The sequence below is a fragment of the Numida meleagris genome, chromosome 6 (assembly GCF_002078875.1).
Source record: "Numida meleagris isolate 19003 breed g44 Domestic line chromosome 6, NumMel1.0, whole genome shotgun sequence".
Classification (NCBI taxonomy): Eukaryota; Metazoa; Chordata; class Aves; order Galliformes; family Numididae; genus Numida; species Numida meleagris.
Genome location: NC_034414.1, coordinates 12,728,357 through 12,743,950, shown reverse-complemented (window position 1 = coordinate 12,743,950; position 15,594 = coordinate 12,728,357). Strand labels below are relative to the sequence as shown.

General features: G+C 44.1%; 1 protein-coding gene across 1 annotated transcript; it reads left to right on the top strand.

Annotated features, from left to right (window-relative positions):
• On the top strand, nt 169-15,586 carry SPTY2D1 (SPT2 chromatin protein domain containing 1). The gene is made up of 6 exons (XM_021402192.1): nt 169-331; nt 5,535-5,649; nt 7,050-8,621; nt 9,229-9,388; nt 9,991-10,068; nt 12,253-15,586. The coding sequence occupies exons 1-6, from the start codon at nt 272-274 to the stop codon at nt 12,347-12,349; spliced, it is 2,082 nt and encodes a 693-aa protein (XP_021257867.1). The 5' UTR covers nt 169-271; the 3' UTR covers nt 12,350-15,586.

Here is a 15,594-nt window from a genome sequence, read left to right as displayed (position 1 = left end):
CCTCGGGGCTCCTCGGGGCTCCTCGGGGCTCCTCGGGGCTCCTCGGGGCTCCTCGGGGCTCCTCGGGGCTCCTCGGGGCTCCTCGCGCCCCGCCCCTCACGGCAGGTCCCGCCCAGCGGACGTGACGCGGCCGTGACGCCTTGGCGAGGCGAGGCCATATAGCGAGGAGGCGGCGGCGGCCGGAAGCCGAGCGGAGCCGAGCGGCGCGGCGGGGCCTCGGCCGGGCTGTGGGGAGCGGGGCGGGCGCCTCAGCCCCGCGGCGGAGCCGGCCATGGATTTCCACAACATCCTCGTGATGGCCTCGGAGCAGCAGGGGCTGAACGCCGTGCCGGTGAGCCGCGGGGCCGCGCGGGGAGAGGAGGCGTTCGGAGCGCTGGGGCGGCGCGCCGGGGCCGGGGCGGGCCCGGAGGAAGCGCCGCGCTCCCTCCCGTGGCTTCGCCGGGCCTCGCCTCGGTCCTGAGCAGGGAGCGGAGCGCCGCTGCGTGCCGCTGTCCGGCGCCGCCGGGCCTCGGGACGCCGCGATCCCGAGTGCGGAGCCGCCGTCGCCGGATCCGGCGGTGCTCGCGTTGAAAAGTCGGAGGAGCGCTTTTGTTCGCTCGCGAGCCACGGGTCTGCCACGTCTCGCTCCGGGTGAGCCCGCTGGGCCGTGTGCTGAGGGACAGCCCGCGCTCATTTGCATGAGCGGTATTTTCTCTTCGGTAGCCGCTAACTCGGGAAACCCTCTTCCCGTGTTTTCTGTAACAGGGTGCCGGAGCTGTGCGCTGCCACGGGCAGCTCGCCCCAGCCGCTGTCGGTGAGGGTGGTGGGGGTGTACAGCACAAAGTGGGAGGACGGCCTGCCCTGCCCCGCTGGCACTGCCAGGCAGAGGCACCGAGCGCTGCCCTGCTGTCCGTGTCCCCAGCTAAGCATGGCTGACGTGCGCCAGCACTGTGAGCAGCCGCATGGGAGAGGCGTGTAACTCATCAAGTCCCACTGTGCTCTTAAAGCGTCTTAGAAAACGTATTGATCAGTATTTTGCCTGATCTAGCTGGTCTCAGACTGACTCTGTGTAGAAATGTGATTTGTAACTTGAGTAGGAAAGTAGCAACTACATAAATATAGAATCATTGAATCGTTAAGGTTGGAAAAGACCCCCAAGGTCATCGAGTCCAGCCATCCACCTGTCACCATTATTTCCCACTAAACCACGTCCCTCAGTACAACATCTAAATGTTTCTTGAACATCTCCAGGAATGGTGACTCAACCACCGTCTGACCACTCTTTTGGAGAAGAAATTTTTCCTCATGTCCCACCTGAATTTTCCCTGCCACAGCTTGAGGCCTTTCCCTTCTTTCCTATTGCTAGTTACATAGGAGGCGAGGTCAACCCCCTCCTTGCCACACCCTCCTTTCAGGTCATTGTAGAGAGCAATAATGCCTCCCTTGAGCCTCCTCTTCTCCAGACTGAACAATCCCAGTTCTCTCAGCTGCTCCCCATAAGGCTTTTGCTCCAGTCCCTTCACAGCTTCGTTGGCTCAGCCCAGCTCTCCAGCCTGTCCGGGTCTCTCTGTAGGGCCTTCCTATCCCCTGGCAGATCACCGCTTCTTCCCAACTTGGTGTCATCAGTATGTTTTTAAAGATGCTTTGTGACTTGTGAGCCAAGGTATCTCACTGTTGACTTGTGGGTGCGGTGATAAAGTTTCCTTTGACCTCGTTAGTTTTCCTGTGCAGTTCCTGTGTGCTGCACCACTATTTTCTGTCACACATATGTTTCATCAGCCCGACATCCTAGTTTCTACGTGCCACATCCTCAGTCCAGATATGGTACTTTCGGGAGGCTGCCCTACCTGCTGTGCAGTGTGTGAGAGCTTTGGTGCTGTTTTTAGCAAAGGCAAGATTAGGGTTTACCTGATAACTCAGCTGTGGGAGTGCAGTTCGATCCCCAGCTGAAGCAGCATTGGTTTCCTGCCTTCCTTGCATGCTGGCGGTGCGGCCTTTAACTCTCAAGAGAGCCTTGGTCTCTGAGCAGAAGCGGAGCTGCACTTGGCACCATCTGAAGTTGCCTGCAATAAAGGCCCATCAGTAGACATCTGAGCCACTCCACTCGACTGAAACTGGTGCATAACATCTGTTCCTATTGTGAAATGTACTGGTGTGCACCATTAACAGGTTTCCAGAAATGCTGATTCCTGCATTAATTAGCATACCCCCAGAATTTCCCCCTCAGAAGTTTAGAAGAATCCTTACAATGCACTCAAATATCCCACACTTACTGTGACGGAAAGTAGGGTAACGTGCGCAAGAGGTGTATAGAAAGTGGAAACTATAGAAAAATTCGGCCTCAGAAGCAATATAGCTCTGTGTCATGAAACAGGGACAGGATTGCATCATGTCCCTGTAAAAATAGATCTGCTTGTTCATCTCCCAGTGGAACTGCAGAAATACACCTTCCAGTGCCCACTTATTTGCATCAGGTTTTGTTTCTAAATACAGTAGTGCACATGTGAAGTAGTGTAGTAACCATGTTGCCCGTAATCTTCATGCATCAGTTTTTCCTTGTAACGTTGTAAAGGGTAAGTTTTCTATGTATCTCCTTATGTGCTTTTATGGTCAGTGGTTCACTGACTTCCAGTGTGGGCTTGCTTTGATCAGAGGTGGTAACGGTTACAAGATTTTCTTCCAGCCTCCTTAAGGTCTAAATCCTGCCTGCATACCTCTTCTCAGTGAAGTCGGTACGCACTATTAGTGCTGCAGGAGCGTGATGGGAGGATGTAATGGATGTGGGAAGGCACTTTGAGGTCTTTGTATGGAAGATATTCTTGAGTGTATAAAACGATATTACGGTAAGTTTTAAAGGAAAAAAAAAAAGCGTAGTTATGAGCCAAATCATCCTGCCATCCTTCTATTCTCTCTGGTTTCTGTCGTCACTGGTAGTTTCTTAGAAACAATCTCACCTCGGTCCCTACTCCCCTTAACAGAGGGTGTATCTGGAGTAGGCAGAATTTGGAACCTGAAACAGATGTGACCACAGGGGTGACCGAGAAGTGAGATAGCTTATTGTCATTGTCTGTGTCAGCACCTGCTGAAGTCTCCCTTTGACTTATGCGTCATTACAAGACAACCTCCAGCACAATGGGCAAGTACCTGTAGTTATTGGAAATTTGGTTTGCGTTTCACTTCTTAGAATAAACTGCCCAACTGCTTAATGTGACGGCACTTTTAAGGAAGTAAAACTGTAGTAAAATCCAGGGTTTCTTCAGAGGGCCGATACGCGTTGCAAAGCCTTCCTGTGAAACTTCCAAACTACTGAACACTTGCCTGCGGGCGGGAGAAGCCCTTCCGGAGGAGTACGAGGAGTGGCTATGAAGCACGGAGCGCTGCCGTGGAGCAGGACTCCTGTTTGATGTGCAGTGCTGAGCAGGTGGCCGCAGCTTGCCTCGGAGCAGGGCCTGGCGGTGCTCTGTGCATCGGGTCAGCATCCACCCGAGGACAGCAAGTGCAGGGCGATAGCGGGGCTGCTGCGTGGTGAAGGTGGCAGCCACCTGCTGAGCGGAACCGGCCGCAGTGCAGTGCCCATGCACACGTCCCATGTGTGGGCTTCGATGTGTGCGAGCTGCTTGCTGTGTTAACTAGTGCAGAGCTGCACCTTGAAGAATATCTAAGGGGGGGGAACAGGAGCTTCCCGCATTAGAAGGCTGTGTGTCTTGTTGCGTGATAAGGAAAGTGGCTTAACACAGAGTTCAAAACTTTCTCGCTTAAAAATATATAAATTATGTGACAGCCTGTGGAATTTGCCTTTACTTGATAGCGCAAGTGGGAATTGTCTTCAACTTGGGTGTGCGAGTCCGTAGTAGAACTATTGCTTACGCAGGTGCTGTGTTTCAAGATGAGATTGTGCAGAACCAGCCACTCGTGTCGTGCCAGGCTTTTGCTGGGGAGGTGGTTATGGCACGATTCACACAGATTGATTCCTCTGGAAATACTCTGTGCTAACAGGAAGCACTTGAGGGTGTGTGGCTGAAGGAAGGCACCTCTACAGCCTTTCCTTTTTCCTTTGGCTCAAGCAGTGCCTGTGCTGCCTCAGCAGTGGCTGCAAGCTGCTGGGCGTGCTGCCTGCAGAGGTGAGTGCTGCTTACAGCTCGGGTAGCGCAGCGCTTGGGAGTAGCATGACCTGCTCTCTAAAGGCAGAATGTTTGTTTCCCTGTTATTTAACCAGCCTGCTGACAGCTGAGCCCCAGCAGCGCAGCTGCTGCTGCCTGGATCATAAGGCAGTGACATGCCCTGACTTAGTTGCCACTTTTACCTGGAGTCTGATGCATGTTAGTTCACGTTAAAAGTGAAGTATTTTCTCAGTGGTTGCAGAGTGTGTGCGTGTTCCAATGCTTTTAAAAAGAATAAAGGGGTTTATCTTTTCCTAATCAGAGGTGCACAACATTTGTATCAACAGCTGCTGTGGTACACAGTGCAGAACCTCATTCACTTCTGTGTTTATGAAAAGCTTAGCTGCGCTCTGCTTTCAGCTGTGCTTCAATATCAAGAAATGCTACCACTAGGAGGAATGGAAATCTTGAATTTTGCACAGTTTCTCACCTTAATGGAAGTGAGACAGCAGCGTGCCTGTCAGGCTGCTTTACAAACCCGCTCCTGGATAGGACTGTTGGTTGTAGCGCAGCAAAACAAAGCCTGAAAACTGCTTTCCTATCATTTTAATTCTTTATAAGGCTTCCTAATGGGATAGATGAATCTACGTGTGTCCCTGCTGTCTGGCAGTTTTCATTCAGAAGTGCTCCTTCTGCCTAAAACCATTTTAGAAAATCCTCTGTTTTGATTTTGTTTTTAAAAACTGTGTAGAAATTGAATAATTCAATCAAGCTTTGTCAAATTAGGTTACCGGTAGTGAAACATGACGTGTTTAGCTATGGGAATAAGATAAGTAAACATTGTACTAAGATCAGTGTACTGCAAACTACGTCAGACTGCACTCATTTGCTTCAGCATTGTTCAGACAGCATTTTCACTGGCAGCCCGGGGATTGCTTTGCCTCTGTCTGCTCTGATTTCCTTGTGTATACCAGGACTGCATCACAGAACATGAGGCTTCTTAGGGCTGTAAGGGTAACCAGAACCACCTCTCAGGTAGCAGTGAAGAGCTAGTAGTGCTTAGATAGATTTCGGTAACTGGACTTGATTGTAATAGCTCTTTAATATGCTGAGGAAACCTGTCAGGTTTTACTGCTGTGATGTAGATGGATGCTGTCTCCTGTAATTTTGTGTGGGTCTATTCATTGCTGATGCAGCTATTGCATTCCTTCTTGATCTAGTGCCTTTTAATAATTTCACTTGGTTTTCCTACCTGTCTCCTGGCTTCCCGTTCCTTCCTTTGTAAAGTGAGTGAACTCTCAGCTTTGGAGATTTATTATTCTGTACCATCTCTATGCTTAAAGTGAACTTTATGCTTATTTATGCTTAAGTGTGACTGCCACTCACTTCTTCAGTTTCAAGAACAAAGATTTTTGACTTATTAATTTCTCTGACGTACTTGTTTGTTCTTTGCAGAAAAGATACAGTTTGGCTGTTGGCCCTCCCAAAAAGGTTCCAAAAGTCAAGGGTGTCGAGTCTGCAGCAGTACAAGCATTTCTCAGAAGAAAAGAAGAAGAAAAAAGGAAAAAAGGTAATTGTTAAAGCAGCCTAAACTATATTCTGTGGAAGACCTTTGCTGACTCCTTGAGACCTTGATCCCATTAAGAGCTCTGGCAAATAGAGTTTTACATCTGCTTTTGGAATTTGTGCATATAACTGCTGATGCTGAGGGAAAGCCGGTGGAAAAGGCTAGGGATGTTTACATGCTTTCCTAAGGATTGAAATGTTAATCAGCTCACTAGCATTTACTCTTGGAAATCAGGAAGTAATTAAGGTGGAAAGAGATTGCAAGAAATGATCCTGAATTTCAGTTAATTTTGAAAAGTTGTGTTTGTCTAAACACGATAACAGTTTGTGGTGGTTGTGGTGTTTTAATCTACTCTTTCAATTGGATTTTGAACTGTAAAGGTTTTGCTTAAGCCGCATTTTTTTCCCCACTGTTTTACAACACAGAGTGATGGACTGGGTAGTCCAGAGCATTCCTCTCCTGGGCCAGCCATGAGCCAGCTCCTTATCCCTGCTGCCAAGTGCAGCCAAAAGCGAGACAGTGTGAATATGAAATATTCATGCTTTTACTCATACGGTGTACAGTTATGGCCACTGACAAATAGAATAACATAGGCTGGGGATGGTACCTTTACAGGAACCCACTGAAAGCACAGCATGAATTGCCTCTTCTGATTTCAAGGAGCTGATGCTCAGAAATGCTCCTTTCCCCTGAGTCTTTATGGTATTTGGCCCCTATTCCCTGTCTCTCCATTGTCTGGCCCTCAGAATTCTCATCTTTTCACTGCCTAGTTCTGCCTGAATTATGTCAGCAGATCATACACAAGACACTTAAGATGCAGAGCACACTCATGCAGGAAACAGGTAAAAACAATTTAGTAAAAATATAGGGCAGACTGTGGAGATGGTGCACAGGGCACTGCTGAACAGGCAGTGACCTGCAGCTTGCTCATCGGTGACTGCCTGCTTCCCCACCTCAGTCTATTTTCCAGATCATATTCCCTCACCGTAAAACTCCTTCATCTCCCCCTTTCTCCACCTTTACTTAAACATCTGATAGTAAATTCTGCACAGTCTCAAAATTCTCTTGCTCAGTCTGAGAACTCTTTCTCTTCAGAGATCCCATGTCCCGTATCTTTCTACCACGTAGGTATTAGTTTGTATAGTGTTCTGGAGAGCAGCTTCTGTTGAGTCACCTTAGCAGGTTTTGTAATAGCTGTGTTTGGCTTTATAGTTCACCTTTGTAGAAACAGCTGATTCAGGTGGATCAGATTGTCCTGCTGGCAGACCTCTGATGACATTCTGGTCTATTCTGCATAGCTGTTAGCCAGATATCCTATTGGCTCAGGTGGTTTATCGGTTTAGAAGAACCCGAAATAAAGAGTAGTGCTTTCGCTTAACTTTCTCCTGATTTTTCTTTTACAGAATTGGAAGAAAAAAGAAAAAAAGAACGACTCTTGGCTAAGCGAATTGAACTGAAACATGACAGGAAAGCAAGAGCTATGGCTTCACGAACGAAGGATAACTTTTATGGCTATAACGGTATTCCTGTTGAAGAGAAGCCTAAGAAGAGGAGGAGGACTAGTGAGAATGTCGCTCAGGCCCCCGAGGCTGAGTATGCAACAGAAAACGAAGCGGAGCAACTCGAACTTGCTCAAACTGAATCAGAGTATGAGCAGGAAGAATACGATGAAAAACCACCCAAAGCTGCAGTCAAACCAAAGGCGCCTCCCAAAAGTGCACCGGCACCTCTCAACTTTGCAGATCTTTTGAGGCTCGCTGAAAAAAAACAGTATGAACCGGTAGAAATAAAAGTGGTGAAAAAGATAGAGGAGAGGCCCAGAACGGCAGAAGAATTGAGAGAGAGGGAGTATTTGGAACGCAAAAATAAAAGAGTAGAAATGCATAAAAAGAAACCTGAGAAGGAGGTGAAGAATACGGGGATATCCACTTCTTCAAAAAAAGCGACTTCTCTGAAGGAGTGTGCAGATGCAAAACTCAGCAAAAGCGCAGCAGATAAACACGCCTCTCCAAAAAGCAGCCTTTCTTCTATGAGTGGTGCTGATAAGAAATCCAAAGCACCAGCATTGACTGAAAAACACTCAAGGTCATCATCTTCTTCCAAACCGAGTCAAATGGAAAAAGTAAAAACCTCACAAAATAGTTCCTTGAAAAGCTCTGCTGCTGGCAGTCATAGTAAATTGCCTGTCAACGGTATGGGAAAGTCTGGCTCAAGCTTTCCTGTGCCGTCCTCAAAGCCAGTGGCAAATGGGGCTCAAAGGTTACCGTCTGCTAAAGAATCCGGCCTGAAAAGGCCTGCCCATACAAAACCGGGAAATGCTGCAGCCCTCCAGCATGAAATGAACCCCAGCGCAAAGCGATCCAGCAGCAGTTTAGGAAAGGGAGGACCTGGACATCCAGCTGGAGGATCAAGCGCAGGACCTGGGCGATCGAGCAGCAATTCTGGCATAGGACCTGGAAGGCCAGGGAGTGGCTCAAACCCAGGGCCTGGGCGGCTGGGCAGCAGCTCAGCTGCAGGACCTGGAAGGCCGAGCAGCAGCTCAAGCATGGGACCTGGGCGACCGGGCAGTGGCTCGGGTGTGGGACCCGGAAGGCCAGGTGGCAGCTCAAGCGCTGGACTTGGGCGTCCAGGTGGCAGCTCAGGCACCGGCCCGGGAAGGCCGGGCAACAGCACAAATACAGCACCTGGGCGACTGGGCAGCGGCATGGGAACGGGACCAGGGAGGCCAGGAGTCAGCCCAAGCACAGGACCTGGGAGATCGGGCAGCAGCTTGGGAACAGGGCCGGGAAGGCCAGGAGTCAGCCCAAGTGCAGGACCTGGGCGACCGGGCAATGGCTTGAGTACAGCTGTAAAGCCCAGGTGTACTGTCGTATCAGAAACTATTTCTTCCAAAAACCTAGTGACGAGGCCTAGCAATGGACAGATAAATGGAATGAGATCTCTTCAAGGGCATAGACCTGTGTTTCGTTCACAAGGTATAAACTTCTATAGCAAATAATTTTTTTTAATTAGTTGTTTGTCCCGTATTTCTGATATATCTGAGTTGAGGTCAATGATGACCTTTATCCAACAAAGCTTGGACAAAATACTGTATTTGTCTTTTAAAGAATGCATTTAACAGTGGAGTATGTTTTGTTTTGTTTTTTCTCCTTTGCAACTCTTCATTTATTTTGACCCTGCTCATATTCCTTGAAGGAGGGGCCTGGGGCTTAAGTCACAGCAAACCTGTGATTGATACTTAAGTGTTTTGGCTGATTCACCTTATCAGCAAGTGAGTAGTTCCAAAAATGTATTTCCGAACAGGAGAAAGCAGCATGAACTCTTGCAAATAAGTACCTAGAAAACTTTGAACAAGAATGTGGGCTTGGTCTGGCAGTTCCCTTGGGGCACAGTTGATGTTAGTGGGGGAAGTATTTCCTTTTACTGACTTTTAAGAATTGCTGATTAGCTTGAGGCAGAAGTTTTCTGCCTTGAAGCCCAGAGCTGTAAAGTCACTGTGCCCAAAGTATAGCAAGGAGAAGTACTGATACCTTAAATGTTGCATGTTTTTCATTGATGTTTTTTTCACACCCCTTCATTTAGGTACTGGGAGACCACCAATTGGTTACAAAAGACAAATAGATGATGATGATGAAGATGATGAATATGACTCTGAAATGGATGATTTTATTGAAGATGAAGGGGAACCCCAAGAAGAAATATCAAAACATATTAGGGAAATATTTGGATATGACCGGAAAAGGTAGGAAAAAAATGTAAATTTTAATATACTGTAAAGCGAGCAATGGAACAACAGAGATTAAGGTTTTCACTGAACTAATTTATTAGAAATAAATGAACTACTGGTATAAAAAAAATGTTTTTTGTGTTGCCATGCTCTTCTGGAAAGCAAGAAAATTTGATGCAAGTGGGACATAACGGAAAACAATATGGCTTCTGTAACTTGTCACTTACATAACCCATAGCAACTCTTTTCTATCAACCTGTGTTAAAATGTTTTCTTGTAGCAATAGTGTTCCAGAATTCATCAGATGGAGCAGCCTGAATATGAATGGCTAAATGCAACAGTGTTAATGATTCTGTGAGAACTGAAGTTGGCATCTTTGTATACCTAGGAACCATTGCGAAACTAAGACTCTGCCTTATTTAAATATTTTCCTTTTGTCTGATAACAAGATATAAGCAAACATTTTAAAGGCTAGTAGTGATTCTTTCAAAAGATTATAATATAACAGTGCACAGCAAGCTAAGTTTACTTTTTAACATGATGTGAATTCCTATCTCAACTGTTACGTGATCGTGCTTTTTTTTTTAGTGTGCTAAATGCTAATATTTAATTTCCAGATACAAAGATGAAAGCGATTATGCCTTACGTTATATGGAGAGCAGCTGGAGAGAGCAACAGAAAGAAGAAGCCAGGAGGTATGCATGGGCTTAAGCTTAGAATAGGAAGCGGGAGGTTTGTTTATTGCCCAAGTCATGGGGATATCTGCTGCTACTTATAGCAGAGCGGTTAAGTCTTCCCATCTACGATAAGAAAGCTTAGGTAAAAGAAGCTCAGCCAATTACTGTGCCATTGGGATAGTGAGTACAGTAAATAAATCCTGTATGTTCATTCCAATGCATCACAATCTTTACTAGTAAGAATTATACCAGCTGATGCCCAGAACCCTTTCTACAAGTGTTTGAATTACAGTTGAAATGCTAAACCCTTCTGTTTGTCCCAAACATTGATACTCTGTTAGTTCCTGAGGACTGGAAGGAAACTTACTAATCTCTGCATGTGTGTATTTTGTGTGTATGTATATATAAAGAATACTCTGACACACATTGTAACCAGAGATTTCAGAAATGAAGACTAGATGTTCATATTGGTTTTGACCTTTAGCTTTAGCCTCCAGAGCTGCGCAGTCCTTACGTGGCTGTTATAAAGCCTGGCATTCATGAGGTGATTCACTTTCTGCTTTTTCCGTGCCTGATGGAAAGATGTTTGCATATACAAGTGCAAACACTTAGCAAATGCAATACACTTAGCAAAGCCTTGTAGGAGTTACAAAAAGTTTTTACCTATTTATTAATAGGTAATAGGAAAATACTGGAAATGCAAAGTCAATTTTTTTTAGTTCTGAGACTTTTTATTTAACATTGCTATCCAGAGAGTGCCTCAAGTATTGGAAACTTGCACCTTCTTGAAGTTAGAGTCAGTGTTCTTATTTCTCCCTGCTCTTAGGGATAGCTGCTACTCATGCACAGCTGTAGTCTCTTAATCAGAGAAGCAACTGGTATTTTACAGTGATATTGCTGTTCACTGAATTCTGTGTCAAAGACCTACAGTGAGATTTTGCAAAGTTGAATACCTGGCTAAGCTTCTAACTACACATGATAGTATAAAAGAAGGGGAGAAAGGAAACTTCAATAAAACAGTTCATCTATTTTCTATCTTCAGCTACTTTTCACTAAGAATTTGGTTAAAAACATTGTGACCCTTAACATGAGGAGCTTTCTCTAGCCAAGCAAGCCCATTAAAATTGCTAAGTTCTAAGTTGAAATGGAAAACGATGCTTCTAGCCAGACTTTGATCACACAGATCTTTGAAGTGTTTATTTTTTTTATTGTCTTAACTTGGATGAGTGCAGTCTCCTGAATTCATGATGATTTCTCTCTGCTTGCTATAGGCATAAGCAGAGCCTATACTGGAGCAGTTAGCCTAGAACAGCTGACTGATAGATGGTCGTGTTATCGACCTTGTAGTAGTGATGTGCAAACCGCCTTAAGCTGCTTCATAATCAACTATGGATGTACAAAGGCACTTAGCAGGCCTGCAGACAAGGCAGGCAGTAGCTGATCACAAAATGGGAGCTCTGTCATGCTTATTCCCAGAATCAAACCAGCAAGGCCATCCAGCCTTTGTTAAACGAAGAGGAGGTCAGTGACTGTAGATACTGTTTTCAGTATTGCTTCCAGCATACTGCCTAGCAGCTGAAGAGGCTACATAGGGACACAGCTAGAGCATGCACTGCTCAGCAGCATCTCTTCTCTGTGCCTGTTCACCAGAGGCAGGGCAGCTGGGTGGACTGAGGATGAGGCAGCATTGTTCATGCAGCCACCTGAATAATGCCTGTAGTTAGGAAGCTGTCACAAAGCCTTTTGCTTCTGTTCGATGGATCCATTTTCACTCTTGCCAAAAGAAACGTGTAAGTGATTCTCAGAAAGGCTGAACTGAGTCTGTCTGCTGTGACGTGTGTGTAAGTTATATTGGCAAGAACTGATGGATGTTCCAGCATCTTCTTTCAAAAAAAGAATGATCTTAGTAAAACCTTTTCTTTAATAATGATAATTTTCTTTAAAGAATACTTTAAATCATTTCTCCCTCGAAAGATTTGATTCTGCTCTAACAATGAGAGAATCTTGATTTCCTTAGGTACGTTCTTTGTTTCCTTTAAGCTGTATTCTTGCTATAATTGAAGAAAACTTATGACTGTTGAACTGATCTAAAACTTCTTTGCTTAAATCAGCTGCAATAACTTTAGGCTTTCTTTTGTTGGGGGAGAAGTCAAATTTCATGTATGAGTAGCAGTTTGTAAAGGATTTCAACTTATTTGGCAGCTTGAGACTCGGTGTTCAGGAAGACCTTGAAGAATTGAGACGGGAAGAGGAAGAACTAAAACGCAAGAGACAGTCTAAGAAGCTGAGGACCCGTTAACTGACTTACGGTGTTGACTTCTTTCATTTTTCTGCTACCCTCTGCCTCCATACATCTCCTGTTCTTCAGTTTCCATTTGCTTGTTAGAGGGCGAAAGAATACATAAAGGGATGAAAGAACTGAAAAATAAAGGCTTTAGTTTGACTTATATAAGATATTTATTTTTAATACTTGCCAAGGGTTGATTTTTTTATGAAGAAATTAATGCACTAATGCATATTATTAAGTAGAAGAAAAATTAAGAAATGTTTCCATTGATTAAATCAGTTCAAGATGCCAGCAGAAATATTGACTAGCTATGCACTGACTTGGAACTGTGCGGGCCCATATACAAGCAAACCAATTTTGCATTCACTTGAAAGAAAGGAATAGCGTTTGGAATAGTGTTCTTGTTCCCTGATATTTTTTGAGATGTAGAGAAAAACTGCTTTATACCCTGCTCTAAGTTAAGCCTCAAAGTTTCTGAAACAACATCTTCTATACAGAAGCAGCTTGGGTGTAAATTCAGCCGTTGCCACGAATGTTCGAAGCAATAAAGTGCTATATATTTTCTGATTTGAGGACCCATAAACAATAACTGAACTGGAACCTTCTTGTTTCCAAACGGAGAAGTACGTGTCACTTGCAAAATGTACAGTTAGAGATATCACCAAAAGGTTAGGCTGGCTTTTGCTGTGTCTGGAATTTCAATGCCAATCGCATTCAGTATGATATATACACATCCTGAAAATAGGAATTTCTAGTGTTTGTGTGTAACTTGTGCTTTTGAGCTGAAGCATATGCTTAGGAATTCTTTTCCCGCCCTGTCATTCTTTGCATTTGTCTAAAAGCTTCTGCTCTTTTACAGGTTGTGTGCTGTGCACATGTTTTTTCTTGCGTTAAGTGTCAGGTGTGCTAAATCATCTAAAATGTGGAGCAGTCACTTGTCTAATCAGGTGTACTATTTGGAAAGCACATTTCCAAAGTACTTGCAGCTAGCTCTTGGATATCAGGACTCCATATTGCGCAGTGAATACTTTTGATTAAATTCATCAAATCAAAAATCTAAAATGCACGTCAGGAGAGTTAGTTCTGTTACCCAATGCCCGTGTTTGCACATTATTTCTAACTATGCATTTGAAGACTGTTTCCTTCAGTAACTGAATTTGTTTACTATCAACACTGGGTTCATCAAAATCAGTAGGGGTTGTAGGAAGAGCGTGAAGCTCGAACCTGGCGTTGCTTCTGCTTTGATTCGCCAGGTTGTCCTTCAGAGCTCACCAGTATCACTGCTCAGCTTTGCCGCGAGCTCTGAGACCCCGCTGATAACCCCTCTGGCTATAGCTGTTGAGGCTGTTATGTTTTAATACTACAAGTACTTAGAAAAGTTCAAAAAGGGCTTTGGATACATGTTGGGGAAAAGAAAAAGAAAAAAATTACTTAGTAGAAAAATAGCAAAGGAACCTTTGGAGGTTCCTTCAGAGGGCAATTTTTTAACAGTGCTGCTTCCAGAACACAGTTCAGACAGCAACCTGTTAAAAAAAAAAAAAAAAAAATCTTGGAAGCTCCTGAAATCTACGCATCTAAATCTTAATGAAGGAAAAAACATTTGCTTTTTTTTTTTAAGGCATTTTCTGTTGATGGTGTTGCATTTCACTGCCTTAGCGAAACACTGATGAGAGTAAGCTATTGGGATGGATTCTATAAACTAATTCAGTATTAGTTGCGTAGGAGCCCAGGTGATACCCATCATTGCTCCTCTGTATTTTTAACTTTGTATATGAACTAACAAAAAAATGTTTCTCAGTGTATACGCTTGAGACCATGCAAGATAGTGTAATCTCAGTGCTTGTCTACCAGTGCGTTGTATTCACTCTGCTTAATGGGACCACCTAACCTTTGCTGTTGTGCTTCCTAGAATTACCCAAACATGGCAATGATCTCTGGGACCATGACTGATTGTGGGTTTGTTTGTTTGCTTGGTGTGGATTTTTTGGTTTGTTTAGCTGGAGAAAGGCTCCTAGGTCTGTCAGCATGGACAACTCTATCACTTGCAAGCAATTTCCTGCCCAGCTGAAAAAAAAAAAAACAGTCTCTTACGAAGCAGAAGATGCTAATGTAATCATTCAAAATTGGAATTCAGTTTGGAATTAAATCTGCATTTCAGATAACCGAAGGTTAAATAAACCCTGATGATTCCATCTCAATCTGAAAAGCACTTTGTCATCGGTCTTTGAGGTGGTGACTGGAATGCAGTCTATTCTTCCAGCCTCCCTAAGACACTGTTTAACTTCACACAATGATTGCTTGATTTCGTTTCATATGAAAACTTGTTCAAGGACTCATTTGTAATTCTACAATCAAGTACTTTCTCATAATTGGCATGGGATGCCAATAGCTTCCAAATTTTGTACAGATGTTTGGGTTTTGTTGGGTTTGCATTTGCTGCGTATTTGTAAATCAGCTCGGGAGGGCCTTGTATTTAAAATCATGTTTACTGTTTTCCAGATTAACATTGCTAATCTTAATGAGAGTACTTCGATACTCAACCAAAGTGCATCTGAATTTGAGGTTAAGAAAAACTGGAAGAATGCTTCTGTCGGTTTATGAGGATCTGATGTTAAGCTAATGATTTAATTGTATTTAATGAAATTCTGGTTTGGATTTTAGATTCTTTCTTTTTTAATTCACTGCTTGACAATGTGCCTTTTATACTAAATTGTGTCAAAAAATAATGAATGTAGAGTATAAAAAAGGTCGGTCAGATTCTGCTATCTCAGATTCTGTGTACTTAAACCTGGTAGTGTGAAATGGTGACGTCCTTTGCGTAAAGCCCTTCCAGGTCTGGCTTTGATTGCACAATTACAGTAGCTACTACTTTACTGATAACGCTAAATCAAATGAAGGGCACTTTCTATTGATGACTACTTTTTGAAAATGTCTTGTACTTACGCTTGAGCTGTATTTCACTTTACAGCAGTCTTTTTGGAGGCCAGGGTTTTGCATATCACAGGAAGCCTTAGTGTGCAACTCTGTGCTGTGCTTTAAAATAAAAATCTTTCAAGAAGTATATGAGATCTCTATGGAAATCTGGATTTATTTTTGTGTAAAGCCCAAAATATTGTCCAGGAAAACTAATTTTCTATTTTTTTTGCATTTTGTAACATAATCTAGTAGCCGATGCCTATTTCTAGATATAGCGTATTTCTGGAGACCAAAACATGTCAGAAAATAAATATATGGAGAGACTGTGTTTAAGTTGTGAT